At 40.5% G+C, this 19,714-nt stretch overlaps 1 protein-coding gene across 1 annotated transcript in view; it reads left to right on the plus strand.

Annotated features, from left to right (window-relative positions):
* The window catches only part of LOC119799255 (leucine-rich repeat-containing protein 52-like), a 50,099-nt gene extending 30,820 nt beyond the window's left edge, over positions 1–19,279 (plus strand). Inside the window, exon 3 of the mRNA XM_038309065.1 lies at positions 18,131–19,279. Coding sequence (XP_038164993.1) covers positions 18,131–18,459 — 329 coding nt within the window. The 3' untranslated portion in view covers positions 18,460–19,279. The remainder of the gene's footprint in view (positions 1–18,130) is intronic.
* The last annotated feature ends 435 nt before the right edge of the window (positions 19,280–19,714 follow it).

The following is a 19,714-nucleotide window of genomic DNA, read 5'->3' on the forward strand; positions in this document are numbered from 1 at the left end:
GACAGATATAAACTCTGCCAGAGGAGATGTTGCTCCCAATCGGAGCTCGTCTGCCTGGCGGTGTGTTACCTGTACAGGTCACCTGTGGAGCTGGTTGACAGTTTCCTTTTGTATCTCTGCTTCTTTTTCTATGTCTGCTTCTGTCTCCTTGAACCTCAGCAGATGGCCGCTCACACTGAGCCTGGTTCTGCTGGAGGTTTCTTCCTCTTGAAAGGGAGTTTTTCCTCTCCACTGTCGCTACAAGTATGCCTAGTGTGACAGTTTGCCTTGGAGTCAATAAGTCAATGTAATCAACTGGTTTTCCTTAGAAAGAAAACTTTCACTCAACGTGACTGTATGGTCATGACATGTGTTGTGAAAGGGCGCTATAGAAATAAAATGAATAGAATTGGCTTTGATGAGTTGGATCATCTGGATCCTTTGAATCTTTGTTGCCCTATGGTCCATGGTGTAGGTAGCTCAAACTGGTTTCTGCTCCTCTTCTGGGCTAGGTTAGGGATTGATGGTTATCCCTGACTGTATCATTCCATGTATGGCACTCTTGGCTTTGCTTCAAGCACCTTATTGACATCCTTGTCAAACAGCTTCTATGCGGTCATTTCACATGCCTATGTCCGCTTAATTTGGACTTTTGCCACGGACAGTTATGAGGAAACGGTCAGTGGCACATGGAGGCTCTCAGCACTATGGAGTGCCTTCTGGCTCAGTGCCTCCTGTGTCCCATTAGATGCAAACCTATTTGTGCTTGTTTTACAGGTTTTCTTTCACCTACACACTGCGGTCATTGCCGTTATTCCCTTGCCAGCAGTCGTTACCTACTTGTTTCTAAGCAGTGAACGCTCCAAACAGCAACATAAGCTCCGCAACACTGCTCCGTCTAAAGGTTGTTTTTGAACAAAGAAAAAAAACAGAAGCCAAAGGAATGAAAAAAGGTTTAATAGACTTCTAGAAAGAAATAAAAAACACTTCTACTGAGTAATGTCTGCTGCTCATTCAGGTTGTCACTTTTATAAAGTAATACAGATAGATATATCAGAGCTACTTGTTTTTTTTGTTGCTTTTTTTAAGGAAGTTTTTTACCTTAAGGATGGTTTTAAATAAAGCATTATTTTCTGTTCATTTGAACTATATGAGATTTTGAAACTTTACACGTCTTTGGGGAAAGGATTAATAATTTTGAGATAAAACACAAGACCCATTATAAAACCATCACAGGGGGAGGTGTATCCCCTCTGCTGTACACTCCACCTGTACCCTTTATGACAGAATTGAGTTATGTGTAACCATCCGCCAGGGTTCCCCTTAGCCAGCGACCTGCAGTGGATCAAGGCTCAGGTGAGAGGTGGAAAACAAAAGGAAACATTTGTGTGAATATTTATACGTTATCAAAAATGTGTAACGAATCCTTTGCTCAATGTTTTTCTACAATACTGCTAAAACTCTGCTAAAGTGTTCTTTCTCTGAGAACACAAATACAATTTCTGGAAATTGGCTTAGGAGATATGAAGCCTGAAATGGTTGACAGCCAAAATAAAACGCAACAGCTGGTACTAAACTAGGGCTGAAACATCCATCCATCCATCCATTCATCCATCCATCCATCCATTATCTATCTCTGGCAATCTATGGGTTAGAGGCGGGGTACAACTAGGACAGGTGGCCATTCTATCGCAGGGCAACATAGAGACACACCACCAACTCACAACAAATTAACCTAACAGTCATGTTTGTAGACTGTGGGAGGAAGCCAGAGTACCCAGAGAGAGCCCACGCACACTCAGGGAGAACATCCAAAATCATCAAAAATGCTCACATTCTGGAGTTCCTTTTATACCCACAGTAGTTTTCCTTCTCTGCCTGCTGACTCTACAAACTGCATTTGATCTAGATTTAAGTAGCTAGCTAAGAGCTAGATTATAATCAGCTGTTTAAATGGCAGCCTGTATGAACCACAAGTTTCTTGTTTCATCTTCACTGGCATTATCTTAAAAACTAAGGGAATTGACATCATATTTGGTATATTTCACTTTAAACATCTCTGTTGGATAATGTCTCCCCCCATGCATGAAGCTGGTGCTGAACTGGAGAGCTCCTTCAGTGGCAGACTGCTGCACCCTAAATGCACCAGGGAGCGTTATCACAGATCCTTCCTCCCAGCAGCTATAAGACTGTAGGACCACCACTGTTCCCAATAACCTGAGCAAGTTGTTACATTCATGTTGATTTTGTACAGTTTCTGTCTTAGTCAGTTAAATAACATGCTGCTGTCATTTTGCACATCTCTGATGTTGCTGCTATTTTCAAATATCCATTACTGTAAAAATGTCCATAGCTGCATATTGGTTATTTATTCTATAGTTAAAATACTTTACAGTAAAGTATTTGTCTTTTTTTTAACTCTTTACTATTATGTTATTCTTATACACTTTTCTAATGTCCTCATTTGTGCGACCATTTTTTTCTGTTATCTTTTTGCTGGTGTAAACACCAGAATTTCCCCCACTGTGGGACAGTAAGGAGATTTTCTATTCAGTTCTATTCTATTCTAATCTATTTCAAATGGTATTCTGTTTAAAAATACATATATCATTTGTTTAATTCAACCAGAGTAACTGAAGTCCAGATAAAAGTCTTTTAGACTACTGAATGTTTTTACTCCTAAAATGTTGGGTTTTAAAACAAGGGCCATAGGATTTAATCCACAAAGGGCAAAGAATAATGCTTATAAGCATTTATTAATGAAGACAAGATTCAGCAGAAAAAAATGAAGGATGTGTGAAGGGACAAACTGAAATGTCAAGGGCATTGTGCCAGAATGATGTCTGAGAGGTCTCCCCGTCTGAATGATGAGATGTGTGACAAAGAAACAGACGGTGAAAAATGCAGGGCGTTAGAGTGAATCATCCTGCCTGCCACCTTTTCTTGAGTTCTCCAGTAATACGCAAGTCATTTTCTCTTATCTTTGATTATAGCAATCAGTCCTGAATTTTCCATAAAACATAGCTATGAATGTTAAGTAGAGACACAACATATGCAGGATGACTTCTTTTGTGCTGGAGTTCTCAAACACCTCGGAAACTTAAATGCATTTTTATTTTACTTCATTCATTGAGACATTTTAAAGCCTGCAGTAATGTGCTCTAAGCCCGGACATACACTGCGATTTTTTCAATCCCTGCATGCAGCTACAGATACATAATTTTCCCCAGATTTTCCTGATCGGTTGTGGTTGTGAGAGGCTGATCGCCCCTCGTTACCTCTTGTGCACTACACAACGCACGATCAAACTAAGAGTCGGCCCGATCGAAAAATTTTCGCACGACTGGAAAGTCGGCCCGATCGAAAAGGGCAAAAAATGTTATAGTGTATGCCCAGCTTTATAGAGATTACATTCACTGAGACATGTATGCTGTGAAGATTCTCAGTCATCCAGTTTATAGTCATTCCAAAAAAGTAAAAAAAAAACAATCCACTGGACTTTGTTACCAAGTTTGAAGACGTTTTGCTTCCCATCCAGAAAGCTTTTTCAATTCAAAATGTCAGAAATACCGTTGAGTTCCAGGCTTTGTAGGGTGGACTAAAAACAAAGCCTTGCTTTGGCTTGGAAAGCATGCTAATTGAACCGTACGAACGGGTTGGCCCCTTTGGTGATGGGGGTCGTTTGAACTGAGACATCTTCTTCTATCTAAATATTATCTTCTTACAATACCACCACCCATTGTAATGCTACACAACACAAATAACAATGTACAAAATTACAGAACCAAGAAGCTACCAAATGAGTTAAAGTTGTTTAATGGAGAAAAATGTCACCCTACAAAAAGGTATGTTCAAAATGAAACCATGGTGTGTTTAAAGTGATGGTGCTATGAGTGACCTGTTTTGGTTGTGCTTCAATGGTTACCAGGTAATTCTAGGGCTCTGTTTTGACTTTGAGGATTATTTGGATGGTGCGACCCAGCATGGTCAGCATTTACACAGTATTTACTTTGTAATGAAACCTAATGACATGTTACCCCATGAGATGATGCACAGGTCCTACCTGTTTGAACAAACTTTATATACTTCTTCCAATGGATTGCACTTTACATAAGTTATATATTGCTTCCATAGAAACTATGATATTACTTGATTATTATAACAAAGAAATTTATCTGATAAATTATATTTTCATGTTACACAGAGATTGAGACAACTCGTGGTTAGCAGGACAGTCTTACAGTTTAGCAAAGTTTTATTCTAACAAGCCTCTTTCTCTGAAACTCTTTTTTCTTGTATAACAACTTGTGAGCAGTCAAGAAAAAGGTTTTTGTTCCAACATCTTTGTAAATTTCTTCAATTTCTGGTGTGACATTATTTTGTAGATTTCTCTCCGCTTTCTTTCTTTGTGCTTTTTAAAAGAGGAGCATCCTGCAGAGACATGCATCAAAAATGTGAACAAAACTTAAAATGTTTGTTGATGTTCGGAAACTAGATCAAAGGATAAAGAAAAAAATAGACCCAATATCCTGAGGGATCTCTTTGCTATTGTTGGTTTCTGCACATACAGGATTGTACATCGCAGTTCCAGGTAACCACTGATACTGTTTATGTGATAATGTTTAATCCTCACACCTAAGTTGGAGGAAAGCCTGGTTTTAAGACTGACAGAATCAGCCGACAGCTATAGGAAGCCATACACAAGGAGGTTCAGACAAATGAAAGCTGGGAGTCGTGAAGGTATTTCCATGCCCACTCTGATTTTTATGCTTTTATTTTAAAGGAAATAACTTTTATTTTCCTCTTTTAGAATTAATTTCAGAATATTTATCGTAATGGTGACTCCTAGTTACACTCAAAGGTATGACCCACACAATTAGTTTGTAAACCGTTCTTGGCTGTTTTCCAAAAAGTTTGAGATTTCTTAAATTCTACACTCCCTTGTTATCATCCATAAAATTGAAATGATCCAGATTATATTTATTTTAGTGCCGTCTCATATTTACTTAAGTGAACTTTTCCAGGATTTTTATAATGTCTTTCTTTGTGTCATGATGGGTATCAGGGAGGCCCAATATGCAGAACACTGACGACACGGATGGAAAGTTTAACAGAGTTTATTGGCAAATTCACACATATTATAAAGACTGATGCAATGGTTCTGGGCTGGGACCGGTTCACTGGCGTCTGTGAGAAAGACAGTTTGGTTAGCGAAGGCTTGGTTGAGACTTGACTGATTGTGTTCAGGTTTGTACCTTGATGAACGTAGAGGAGGCTTTGGGAGCGGAACTGTTGGGTCCGGAGAAAGCTTGGGTTGGCAGAGTCCTTAAGCTGTTTCAGCGTCTTACTTCTAAAGGCTGTTTTGACCTTGGCTTGTGTTTCCAGCTCGGTATCCAGAGCTGCTAGGAAATCCAGAGAGTGAGTCTTCAGGTTTGGCTCGGAGGGCTGGCTCGGCAGGTTAAGCTCTTCCAGAGCTTCACAGGAGAAAGAACAGGAAACCTGGAAGCAGAGACAAAAGGGTTAGAATCCAGGTTGGACTCAAAGGAGACTTGGTTCACTAGGGATCTATGGCTTAAGTGCTAACCAACTAATTAAGACACTGCGGCGTCGAGGCAAGGTCTGAAGGCAGCTTAAGTAGTCCAGGTCCTCCAGATGAGATCATCAGCTGCAGGTGTGCAGAGCAGCTCAGCAGGGAGGATCCAGGGCGGACTCTGCTGGAGAAAAGGTGTATTTCTCCAGCTCCCAACACTTTGCTCTCTTTCTTTTTCATCGCCTTTTTCAAGCAAAGGGAAAAAATAAATCAGCTCCCAATCGAGAGCTAATTTTAGTCATATATTTCATAACCAACACATCTATAATTAGAGCCTCGTAAATTACACAAAATTGGTGACATCAGGAGGAAAGAACCTCATTAGGGATTTAAGCATACAGTCCTATTAGTTGCAAACTTGTTAAATGTTGTAGAGTGGCCATAAAAAAGCCTCAATCTCAGACCAATAGATTTATAGACAGGCGTGAAAAGGTCTTACAAACCTGCACTCACCTCAGCATGCTCAATGCTTGAAGTGGATGCAAACATGGTAGTTCAACGTATTTTCCGACTAATCAACAATAACAGTGTAATTGGAGGGGGGGGGGATTTGAAAACCTACATTGATATAGGTTATTCAAGTTTTTTATTTTTATTTAATTTAGCTTATTATTTTATATATCAGCAATTCACAACACGTCATTTCAAGGCACGTTACCACTTTACAATTCAATTCAGTTTATTTATATAGCGCCAAATTCACAACACATGTCATCTCAAGGCATTTACAGTTCAACCAGATCATACAGTCAAATTGATACAAAGTTTTCTATCTAAGGAAAACCAGTTGATTGCATGGACTCATTGACTCTTCAGCAATCCCTCACACTAAGCATGCTTGTAGCGACAGTGGAGAGGAAAAACTCCCTTTGAACAGGAAGAAACTTCCAGCAGAACCAGGCTCAGTGTGAGCGGCCATCTGCTGAGGCCCACTGGGGTTCAAGGAGACGGAAGCAGAGACACAAAAAGCAGCTGTAAAAGGCGGCCCCATCCAGGAAACACACAGCCAGGCAGACGAGCTCCGAGCCAGCTCCCATGTCAGAGGATGAAGAGAGGACATCCACTCAGTCATGGTCAGAGAAACAGGACTACACTGGAAAACAGGCCGATCTCCAGCGTCTATAAACAAGGGTGTTGAAGGAAGCAGCACAGCTGATGGTTCTTTCCAGGATGGAGTCACAGCCAAACAGGAACAGACCAGATGAAGCTACTATGAGAAAAAGCAGAGAGAGCAGAACGTTAGAGATTGAACTAACAGATTCTGCAGAGTGGGAGAATAGAGATAGAATGAAGCAGAATGATGAAAAAGGGGTCCCTATGTCCTCCAGCAGTCTAAGCCTATAGCAGCATAACTATAGAGATAGCTCAGGATAACCTGAGCCACTCTAACTATAAGCTTTATCAAAAAGGAAAGTTTTAAGCCTAGCCTTAAAAGTAGACAGGGTGTCTGCCTCACGGACTAAAACTGGTAGTTGGTTCCACAGGAGAGGAGCCTGATAACTAAAACATCTGCTCTGTTAGGAATATAAGGAACAATCAGAGACAGTACAGTTAGATACACAGTAAACAGTCAAACTTAAAATAATTAAACTTGAGTTTTTCAAATTTAAATGAGATAAAATCGGGTAAAGAAAAAAGAAAAAGAGTTATTTCACCTTTCTGATTCCTGATCCTCCACGCACGGGTTGGTCGTTGGATCGCCAACTTGAAGAGAGAGGATTTTCTATTGAACTTCTGGCCAGAGAAAAAACCCGTAATATGTAGCCAACATTTGGAAGAAGAATGTTTTCAAGATGACTTGGATAATAGCGCGTTGTGACAAACACCAGATACAGCACTGGGACTTGATCAACAGCCGATACCGCACCGTGACGTTACAAACCAGTAGGTGGCAGTAGTGTTCAATTTTCAATTCAATTCAGTTTATTTATATAGCGCCAAATTCACAACACATGTCATCTCAAGGCACTTTACAGTTCAACCAGATCATACAGTCAAATTGATACAAAGTTTTCTATCTAAGGAAAACCAGTTGATTGCATTGACTCATTGACTCAAATACAATCCCCCACACTAAGCATGCTTGTAGCGACAGTGGAGAGGAAAAACTCCCTTTTAACAGGAAGAAACCTCCAGCAGAACCAGGCTCAGTGTGAGCGGCCATCTGCCGAGGCCGACTGGGGTTCAAGGAGACAGAAGCAGAGATACAAAAAGCAGCTGTAAAAGGCGGCCCCGTCCAGGAAACACACAGCCAGGCAGACGAGCTCCAAGGCAGCTCCCATGCCAGAGGACGAAGAGAGCACATCCACTCAGTCACGGTCAGAGAAACAGGACCACACTGGAAAACAGGCCGATCTCCAACATCTATTAACAAGGGTGTTGATAGAAGCAGCACAGCTGATGTTTTTTTCCAGGATGACGTCACAGCCAAACAGGAACAGACGAGGCAAAGCTACTCTGAGGAAAAGCAGAGAGAGCAGAAGGTTAGAGATTGAACTAACAGATTCTGCAGAATAGGAGAACAGAGAGAGAATGAAGCAGAATGATGAAATGGGGGTCCCTATGTCCTCCAAAAGTCTAAGCCTATAGCAGCATAACTATAGAGATAGCTCAGGATAACCTGAGCCACCCTAACTATAAGCTTTATCAAAAATGAAAGTTTTAAGCCTAGCCTTAAAAGTAGACAGGGTGTCTGCCTCACGGACTAAAACTGGTAGTTGGTTCCACAGGAGAGGAGCCTGATAACTAAAAGATCTGCCTCCCATTCTACTTTTAGAAATTCTAGGAACCACTAGTAAACCTGCAGATTGAGAGCGAAGTGCTCTGTTAGGAACATAAGGAACAATCAGATCTCTGATATAAGATGGAGCTTGGCCATTTAAGGCTTTATATGTGAGAAGGAGGATTTTAAATTCTATTCTTGATTTAACAGGAAGCCAATGAAGAGAAGCCAGGATAGGAGAGATATGATCTCTCTTTTTCATTTTCATTAGAACTCTGGCTGCAGCATTTTGGATCAGCTGAAGGCTTTTAACTACAGTTTGTGGACTTCCTGATAGTAAAGAATTACAATAGTCCAGCCTTGAAGTAACAAATGCATGGACTAGTTTCTCAGCATCACCCCTGGACAGGATATTTCTAATTTTTGCAATGTTCCTCAGATGAAAGAAGGAAATTCTAGAAACCTCTTTGATATGGGATTTAAATGGCAGGTCCTGATCAAAAATAACACCAAGATTTTTTATTTTATTATCTGAAATCAGTTTAATCCCATCCAAATGAAGTGACTGGCTAATCAGTTTCTTTTTCAGAGACTCTGGTCCAAAGACTATAACTTCTGTTTTGTCTGCATTCAGAAGCAGAAAATTAAGAGTCATCCAGGTTTTTATGTCTTCAAGACATGCCTGTAATCTATGTAATGGGTTAGCTTCATCTGGATTTATAGACAGATATAGCTGGGTATCATCAGCATAACAGTGGAAATTAATCCCATGCTGTCTAATAATTCTACCAATTGGGAGCATGTATAAAGTAAAGAGAATTGGTCCTAGCACTGATCCCTGTGGTACTCCACAGGTAACCTTTGAGCGTGTTGAAGATCTATCATTAACATGAACAAACTGAATTCGATCAGATAGATAAGATTTAAACCAGTCTAGTGCTGTTCCTTTAATTCCAACAAAATATTCAAGTCTTTCTAAAAGAATATTATGGTCAACTGTATCAAATGCAGCACTAAGATCCAACAGGACGAGCACAGATACAAGTCCATTATCTGAGGCCATGAGAATATCATTAGTGACTTTCACCAGAGCTGTTTCAGTGCTATGATGAGCTCTAAAGCCAGACTGAAACTCTTCAAAAAGTTCATTATGGTGGAAGTGATCGCAAACTTGTTTGGCAACTACTTTCTCAAGAATTTTGGATAAGAAAGGAAGATTGGATATAGGTCTATAATTGACCAAGTCGTCTGGGTCAAGAGACGGTTTCTTAAGCAGAGGTTTAATTACAGCAATCTTAAAAGCTTTAGGTACATATCCCTGTAACAGAGATAGATTAATCACATCTAAAATGGAGGAGGAGATCAAAGGGAATACCTCCTTAAATAACCTGGTTGGAATTGGATCTAACATACAAGTTGAAGGCTTAGATGAAGACAATAATTTTGCTAATTCAGAGAGTTCAACTGGATCAAAGCAGTCTAAACCCGGTTCAGATTCCATGACTACCTCAGCTACAATCGCGGATAGAGGAGTGCTTATGATCTTATTTTTAATAAGATCAATCTTATTTATAAAGAATCCCATAAAATCATTGCTGCTAAGAGCAGGTGGAATGGACGGTTCAACAGAGCTATGGCTCTGGGTGAGTTTGGCAACTGTATTAAAAAGAAATCTAGGATTATTCTTATTCTCCTCTATTAATGAGGAGAAGTATGCTGCTCTTGCTTTACAAAGGGTCCTCTTATACAGCAGTAAACCATTTTTCCAGACTAGGAAGGACTCTCGCAGGCCTGTGGAGTGATATTTTCTCTCCAGTTTCCTAGCATTTTGCTTCAAAGTACGCAGCTCTGCATTAAACCAAGGAGCAAGCTTTCTATTTTTAACGGTTTTCATTTTCAAAGGAGCTGCGTTGTCTAAGGCAATACGCAGAGAACTAGCAACCCCCTAAACAAAATCATCAACCTGTGAAGGGGAATAAGCTAAGCTTTTGCACTCTGCAGCACTGCTCAGTGACACAGAGCAGAGAGAAAGTGAAGCAGATTCTTTAAAATTTATAACTGCACTATCTGATAAAGATCTACTAAAATTGAACCTTCTTTTGGGGGAGGAGAACTCTGTTAAAGTAATCCTGAAGGTTATTAGAAAGTGGTCAGAGAGGACAGGGTTGTGAGGAAATACTGTTATTTCTTCACATTCTATGCCGTATGTCAGCACAAGATCCAAAGTATGAAGATGAGAATGCGTGGGACTATTCACATTTTGAACAAAGCCAATAGTGTCTAAGATAGCATTAAAGGCTGCTCTTAAGCTATCGCCTTCAATGTCAGCATGGATGTTAAAATCTCCCACTATGATGACCCTGTCAGTATTTAATACCAAATCAGAAAGGAACTCTGAAAACTCATCTAAAAATTCAGAGTAAGGACCTGGTGGACGATACAAAGTTACAAAAAGAAGAGGTTTTCTTGCCTTGAAATTTGGATCAGGGAAATTAAGGGTTAAATGTTCAAAAGAGTTGTAGGTATTAATTGTTTTGGGAGTAATCAGTAAGTCAGACTCGAAGATTGTTGCTACTCCTCCTCCTCGCCCAGAACTTCTGGGGATGTGAAAATTTAAATAGCTTGAAGGAGTTGCCTCATTTATGCTCACATAATCCTCTTGCTGCAGCCAGGTTTCTGTAAGGCAAAACAAGTCAATGTGATTGTCACAAATCAAGTCATTAACTAGTAGACTTTTAGAGGAAAGCGATCTTATGTTAAACAGACCGCATTTAATTGTTTTAACTTTTTCCCCAATTGGAGTTATTTTGATTTTAATTAGATTATCATGATTTACTCCTTTGGGAATCTTTGCTAATTTATTAGATTTTGGTCGTGGGCAAGACACTGTCTGGATGGAGTAAAGAGTGGGTAACAGTAGAGAAGCTGCAGAGATGTGTGTTAAACTACAACTCTGCTTCCTGGTCTGCACCCTGGGTGGTCAGGGTTTTGGAGGACTAATAAATGTGGCCAGATTCCTAGAAAGAAGAGCTGCACCATCCAAAGTGGGATGGATTCCGTCTCTCCGAATCAGACCAGGCTTTCCCCAAAAGGATTGCCAATTATTAATGTAGCCCACGTTGTTTTCAGGACACCACCTAGACAACCAGCGGTTGAATGACGACATGCGGCTAAACATGTCATCACTGGTCAGATCAGGGAGGGGACCAGAGAAAATTACGGAGTCCGACATTTTTTTGGCAAACTTACACACCGAAGCAACACTAATTTTAGTGACCTCCGATCGGCGTAACCGGGTGTCATTACCACCAGCGTGAATAACAATCTTACTGTATTTAACCTTATCCTTAGCCAGTAGTTTCAGGTAGGATTTGATGTCGCCCGTTCTGGCCCCCGGCAAACATTTGACTATGGTCCCTGGTGTCTCTAATGCCACGTTTCTGACTATGGAGCTGCCAATCACCAGAGTGGGCTTCTCAGTGGGTGTGTCACTGAGTGGGGAAAACCGGTTAGAAACGTGAACGGGTTGGTGGTGACCAGTGGGCAGAGATCCACGACTACGCTTTCTGCGTACAGTTACCCAATCGCCTGGCTGCTCAGGCACTTTTGGAGGACAGCTACGTGGGGGGCCTACTTCAACAGCCTGAAGCCTGGATTCTAACTCTGACACCCTCGCCTCCAAAGCTACAAAAATACTACACTTATTACACATCCCATTATCACTAAAGGAGGCAGAGGAATAACTGAACATCTGACACAGAGAGCAGGAGAGAGGAGAGGAAGAAGGAAGAGTTGGAAAAGAGTCAAGGGAGGGAGAGAGAGAAGCCATAGCAATGCTAAGCTAGCGCTAGCCTAGGCTAGCTACTTCTTGCTATCAGAAATAAAACCGTGTGAAGCTGACAAGTGCTCAGTAGAAAAGTGCAGCAGAAGGTGCTATGTTTTAAAGTAGTCAGTTAGAGTTACTTAGATACAGAGATATCACAGAGAAAATAACTTAACTTCAGATGGAGATCCTCTGAACAGCTGCACACTCAGTTGCACACTCAGTTAATCCAAACAGGAAGTGAACAGGTCCAGGTCCTTTGACAAACATGGATGCCTCCAGTAAAGCACATTCAGATGACAATTGCTCTTAATTAAAAACTCTTATCATTTATTGAAAAGTAATAATCTCATATTTAAAGTACTTTCAGAAGTTTTTATTCTGAATATCAACAGTCTTTCCTTTAAGTTAGGATCTCTAAGCGTTCTGGGTTACATTGGTAATAATTTCTTTGAAGACTGAGATAAAGTAAAAGCAGCTGAGGGCAGAGGGATGTTTTCTTTCCCTTTGAACTGAAAAGAAGTTATGTGGAAAGCAAACTGAAATAAGATAAAAGGAAATGTGCTAGTCACTGTAAGGGAGAGAAGTAACCATGTCAGTGGAGCTACATATCTGTCAGAGTATCCTTGGCTGAACTTTTACTGCAAGGCAACCTTGTAATCATGGCACATGGCGAGTCACTAATCCCCATAATGCCTCAAATAGTTAAAATCTCTCCCAGCAGCTTAAAGCCTCCTGGATACTCTTGCTATTTTTTAACCTGTGCTGGAAACTGTTGTCAGATAAACACAAACACATTGCAGCCACTATGTTAGAAAGGAGTCCGGCCTACATGACATAAAGGCTTTATCTGGAGATGTTTCCCACATAGCTGAGACAAATCCTCTGGCGATAGAGGCGAGCCGAGGTGATGGTTACGTCCTTGTTGATCAAAAACCTTATCAAAGCTCTGCAGATGTGCTGTGGAAATTCTCCCTGGTGGGCTTAGCGATACCTTATCGGACCACCGAGCTGGCTAATTTGTTACATTTAATCCTCACATCCATCCTGAGCAGCAATCAAACCATCAGATTAATCTGTCTTGTCTCAGGTCATCTCAGAATAACAGATAGGGATTTGTAATATGCATGCATATGTTAAATTATTTTCTGCATCTGCCAAAGAAAACCTGGCAGCAAGTTTTATAGGTATAAGATCGTATCCTCCTGTTCTTTTCTGCTGCCGCCAGCTTCCTTGTTGGGACGTTTATTGGTAGATAACTGCTGTTTAATTAGGATTGTTAACACTTACTGATAGTCCATTAGCACAATGTGAGAAGGTTCCATTTTCCTCTAAATTCAAACTCTCTTTAGAAGTCGATTTAAAGGTATACGGAAGTAAATATTTTAAAGCTCCGCCAGCTGTGCCTCAGTTAGAGTATTTTTTCTGCTGTTGTGTGTCGCTACTTTCTCTGGACTTTCATCTTTAAAAGTGCTACCGCTGTCCGTCTCTATCTCTTTATAGCCTCTATCATCTCTCTCATTGTTTTGAGCTAGAAGTGAGGGAAAGAAATCTGCCCTTTCTTGAGAGCATAAAGACAATTAACGATGCAGGGAGGATGGGAGCGGAGGAACAAGGGAAGAAGCAGCGCTGGAGAAGTTAGATGGACTGATTGAAAATGGCGTTTCCTACTTTGTTGTCATTATGCATGCAGATTTCACGCTAATTGGCACACAGTGATGTGCAAAACCCTGGCAGCTTTGCAAGCCCAAAATTAGCCATTTTCACATTGTCAACTTAAGTTTTAGAGTTTGATATTTAATAATTTGCCTGTAAGGGAGTCATACTGTTATTTTAAAGTTGATTGCATCGACTGTAAAAGGCGGCCCCGTCCAGGAAACACACAGCCAGGCAGACGAGCTCCGAGCCAGCTCCCATGTCAGAGGATGAAGAGAGCACATCCAGCCAGTCACAGTCAGAGAAACAGGACTACACTGGAAAACAGGCCGAGCTCCAACATCTAAAAACAAAGGTGTTGATGGCAGCAGCACAGCTGATATTTCTCTCCAGGATGGAGTCACAGCCAAACAGTAACAGACCAGATGAAGCTACTATGAGAAAAAGCAGAGAGAGCAGAACGTTAGAGATTGAACTAACAGATTCTGCAGAGTGGGAGGATAGAGATAGAATGAAGCAGAATTAGGAAAAAGGGGTCCCTATGTCCTCCAGCAGTCTAAGCCTATAGCAGCATAACTATAGAGATAGCTCAGGATAACCTGAGCCACTCTAACTATAAGCTTTATCAAAAAGGAAAGTTATAAGTCTACCCATAAAAGTAGACAGGGTGTCTACCTTTTCTTTTTTGTTTAAAAATGTCAAATGAAACAATTGGGTTTGATGAAAATTGTAAGACATTGTTTTGGGTTTAATGTTTGCCTCTAGGGAAGTTTTTCCTTGATAGTCATTTTTGTTTTTTTATTCATTTTCAAAATAGATGCAATAAACATCATTTACAAAGTTTTGTTAGAATACTTTACCTGTTAAATTACTCTCTAATGTACGGGTCAGCCTTTGAGGCTAAATAGATATCAACATTTTAGTATTTGAAAAACAGCAGATGTTTGTATTAAAACATCTATGTTCAGCTGGGGAGAGACTGTCTGCTTTGGCTCAGCAAGAAGTGGAGGAATAAGAAGAAACTGTGATATTTTTCTACAGTTTCACAGCTTCTAGTGGGCATGCAAATTATTCTTTGTTGAAATCATCACTTTTTTCCCTCTCTACCAGTAAGATGCTTTCCATGATACACAGTATACGGCCTTAAACTCTAGATCTAAATTCTTTATCATTCCGTCAGGCTTCTTCTCACTATCTCCATGTCCTTAAATCTGGACGGTATCATTCATCCTCCACAACTTGTTTCCAAGATCTGTGCCGAGTTAAATGTTTACTAAACTCATGATGCAGGAAATGTTTTCTATCTATGACTCATCCATGAACGTCATAATTGTCTATAACACACAGCAGTTCCCTCTCTATGCAGTCTCAGCTCCTCTTAAACATCTTTTGCAGTCAAATTAGGATTTATATATTTTTTTCAAACTCTAACTGTTAACAGCTTCTTTTTTAGAAACAAAACAAACTCCTTTGGTAACTTTTGATTTGTTATTTTTATTTTTTTATGTGGAATTGTTTATTTAATTTGCAGAGAATCTGCTAAGAGGATTTAATTACAGCTGTTCTATAGTGACACAATTTTCAGATGATATTCTCCTGTCTTAGAGCTTGGTATTGGCTCTAAGAGTCCTTTTACAGTCATGTTTACTCTTTAAAGCCATTATTTGAAATGTTTATTAAAGCGGTTTACTTGTTTTAGATTTTGCAGATTCCTTCATTTTTGTTACTGTAAAACAGATGGAGGTAAAAAAAACCTCAATCCTTTGCATTTTGCATCTTTCTTTCTTCCTTTTTCTGTCTGTCCATCTTTCTTTCTTTCTTTCTTTTTGTTTAAACAGGATGCAGAAGTGTATATATTATAATATGACAAGGCACAGGCTATAAAAATATGGCAAAGTAATAACATAACAAAGATCAGAGGTAAAGGTTGATGATACTTTAACTCTCATTATATTTAAGAAGAGATTCATGATCAAAACCTGGAACTAGACAAAGTCAATTATTTTAGTGGAAAGCTTTGTAGAATATACCAAGAATGATTCCTACATTAAAACACGGTCATGGCTGCATTATACTGTGGGGATGTGTTTTCTCCACTGAGGACACGGATGTCAGCCAGATATTATTGTACGATAGTGGATGCTAAATACAGGTCAGTCATGGATAATAACTTAAAAGAAGAGTGTTGCAATGGTCTGTTAGACCCTAAACCCTAAACATTACAGCAGTGCTACCCACTGCGCCACTGAGCAGCCCACTTTCCTTTTTGATAAAGCTTCTAGTTAGAGTGGCTCAGGTTATCCTGAGCTATCTCTATAGTTATGCTGCTATAGGCTTAGGCCCCGTCCACACGAAGACGAACCCTGGCCTAAACGCACAAATTTTTCACCAAACCAGCCTCTCATCCACATGAAGCCGGCGTTTCGGGGTTCTGTAAACGATCTTTTTTTTATTCAGCCTTCAGAGTGGGAAGATTTCGAAACGCCGTTTTCGCGTTTCCATCTTTACGCTCTAACTGCATTTTTTTTTTTACACGCATGCGTCATAGCGTCGCCTCTAAACACGCATGCGCGACACATCACAACAACAATGGCGCCATTGCTGCTAATGCTACTCACCCTGCTGTCGGGCTTACAACAGAATCTTCTTCTTCTGGAATATCTCCAGGAAGAACAGAGCAATATCGACGACATAGTTCAGCACCTGAATTTGACTGAACCACGAAAATGGACCCACAGGGCAACTATGTATAAATATATGTGCGCATGCCCAACATTTCGTCGCTTATTTTTGCTTTGGCACCACAGCGCCACTTACAGGCCTGGCATACATTTTGCAGCGTTTTCATGCATTCGTGTGGACGCTCACATTTGTTTTACGTCTCCGTCTTTACAGCAAACGTTTTGGAAAATATCAGCGTTTCGTGTTCGTTTTGACTTCGTGTGGACGGGGCCTTAGACTGCTGGAGGACATAGGGACCCCTTTTCATCATTCTATCTCTATTCTCCCACTCTGCAGAATCTATTAGTTCAATCTCTAACGTTCTGCTCTCTCTGCTTTTTCTCATAGTAGCTTCATCTGGTCTGTTCCTGTTTGGCTGTGACTCCATCCTGGAGAGAAATATCAGCTGTGCTGCTGCCATCAACACCTTTGTTTCTAGATGTTGGGGATCGGCCTGTTTTTCAGTGTAGTCCTGTTTCTCTGACTGTGACTGGCTGGATGTGCTCTCTTCATCCTCTGACATGGGAGCTGCCTTGGAGCTCGTCTGCCTGGCTGTGTGTTTCCTGGACGGGGCCGCCTTTTACAGTTGCCTTTTGTATCTATGCTTCTGTCTCCTTGAACCCCAGTCGGCCTCAGCAGATGGCCGCTCACACTGAGCCTGGTTCTGCTGGAGGTTTCTTCCTGTTAAAAGGGCGTTTTTCCTCTCCACTTTCGCTACAAGAATTCTTTAGTGTGAGGTATTCAAGTTAAAGAGTTGATGCAATGAACTGGTTTTCCTCAGATAGAAAACTTTGAATCACTTTGACTGGATGATCTGGTTGAACTGTAAAGTGCCTTGAGACGACATGTGTTGTGAATTGGAGCTATAGAAGAAACTGAATTTAATTGAATTTAACATTAATTCAGTTTTTGTTTTTGTAGAATAAACAATGGCTGTAGATAATAAATGTAGAAATGTATAACATTTTTTAAAAATACATAACATCATCTGCGTAACAATATACTGAGTTTTTAGTCCTGTTAGATACTCCTGATAAGCTCTACAGTAACAGTTTTAATCCTATAAGCCTATTTGTTTAGCCTGTTTTAACCTTTATGCCCGCTCAAAATAAACTCTTAGCTGCAGGCAGATTGTTTGTTTTGGCACTAACTCTGTATCTTTGTGTGGCAGCAGTCACTTGGGCTGATTATCATATTCCTCATTATGAGGGCAGATGTTTTGTCAGAGAAAACATTTGTCTCCTTGTCTCTCTGCGGCTAAAAGACTCATTTGTTGGTGTTTATTGATGGCAGAGGGAGGAGGCTAATGTCACCTTTCCTTGCATGCATGTTAGTGTGTGTGGCATAATAATGTTTCAGTGTCCTGCAGTCCGAGGATTTTTTTATTACTCTGAGGAAATATATGGTTGCTTTAGGGGTCTTTTATCAAAATGGTTATCAAAGCATTGTTGAAGGCTGCTTCTGTGCAGACATTATTGATGGTTGCCCAGCCTTTCTTCCAAAGCAATTACCTTTTTGCCTTTTTTCCCTCTTCTGACGCTCTGCCCTTCATTCTCCTCCATATACACGTGTTATTTTCAGCCCTGACATTCTTCCATAGCGTCCTTCCTAATTAACTTCCACTCTCTATCACTTTCAGATGAGGGCCAGACAATTTGCCACAACCCTCCAGAGCTGGTGGGTCAGCGGCTGGCAGAGGTCGGCATGCAGCTGCGGACAGACTGCCACCAGGGCCTGGGCTACTGGGACTACCTCTTCTTCATCGCCATCGGCTTCGTCATCTTCTCGGCCGGCACCGTTTCGGCTTGGGTGATGGGCGTGCTCATGGTGCTGTACGAGCGCTACAGCAAGCGGAAGAGCGAGGAGCTGGACAGCGAGGACGAGGGTGAGAGGGGGCCCATTAATGGAAGCGGCGGAGGAGGGGACCAGGGGAACGGGGATCTGAGCAAACCAAGCATGGAGGTGTGACAGACTAGTGTGGAGAAGAGCCTGAAAACATTACTTGAAATGAAGATGAGAGAACAGACAGAAACGGAGGCGAAAGCAGCCTCCCCTTTGAACTGACATCTGCTCGTCTCTTCTAGTTGCAGATTTAGATTTCGCAAATGCTCTTTAACATCATGAAAAGTGTGTATTCAGCTGTGTGTTTGAGAGAGAAACAATCAGAGACAGCAATAAGGATGCCTTCAAGTCAGGAGAAGAGAGTGACCTCTGAGATTATTGAGAGCAATAACCCTGCACATTCAACCACAAGTTCCTGCATATGATGTAAAGTGCTCTTTACCAACACCTTGTGTGAGTGGCACATTCAAGCACACACTTACAGTTCATTCAGAAAATAATGGGTAGGGGTCCTAAAAAAGACAGATGCCTTAAATCTGCCACAGTGGAAATACAAAACCGTATTTATATTAATATTTCATTGCATTGAAAGAATGCCCTAAATGGTTCAAATTAGCTTTTTTATTAGTTACATAACAAAAAGAGTAGTGTAAATGTACTTAAATGACAGTAATTACAGCTCACTGAATTACATCAGAAAGTTCAGGTTATGGTTGCAAAGGGTTTCAATTTCAGAATTTTATCAAAACACGTCATATGCAATTCTTTTTGCAAAAGGCAAATTGACAAAAATGGCATTTGAATATTTTTTGCAGGTAAAAAATAAAAAATTCTGATTAAGCTAAATGCCTTTTAAAATCTTTGGAAAGTTTCCAAACTTAAAAAAATGACTGAAATTTGAAACCCTAATTTTTTCCTTCAAAGGGACATTGTATTTTTTATTTATTTTTTTTTTTACTAGCATTATTGAATATTATTGATGTTTTTTGTCTGGCAGCCGATTAGAGACAAAACTGACAGTTTTTTAAACACGAAGGACTCGTGTATTTTAGCTGAATTATTTGTGGGACATTTTTGAATGTAGAAAGATCTTAGATCCTACAAAGCTTTGCAGGTTTCTAACAAAAGCAGCTTGTCACCGCTTGAACACCTTGTTGAGCTGATCCTCCTGTGTGCTTGAACTTCTTAGAGTGAAATTTCAGTGCTCTTCACAGTGAGGCACGATTACAGGCTCCCAGTAGTGGCAGACCTTTTGGAACGTCCATTCCAGAAACTGCAGGAAATTCACACACTGCAAAAATAGATGAGACTTGAACATGTTGCTTTGTCTGTGTTGGACTTTCTAAAATCTTTCTAGAACTACTGGAATAGTCTCAGCCCA

The sequence above is a fragment of the Cyprinodon tularosa genome, unplaced genomic scaffold (assembly GCF_016077235.1).
Source record: "Cyprinodon tularosa strain WSP-4 unplaced genomic scaffold, ASM1607723v1 ctg656, whole genome shotgun sequence".
NCBI classification, from domain to species: domain Eukaryota; kingdom Metazoa; phylum Chordata; class Actinopteri; order Cyprinodontiformes; family Cyprinodontidae; genus Cyprinodon; species Cyprinodon tularosa.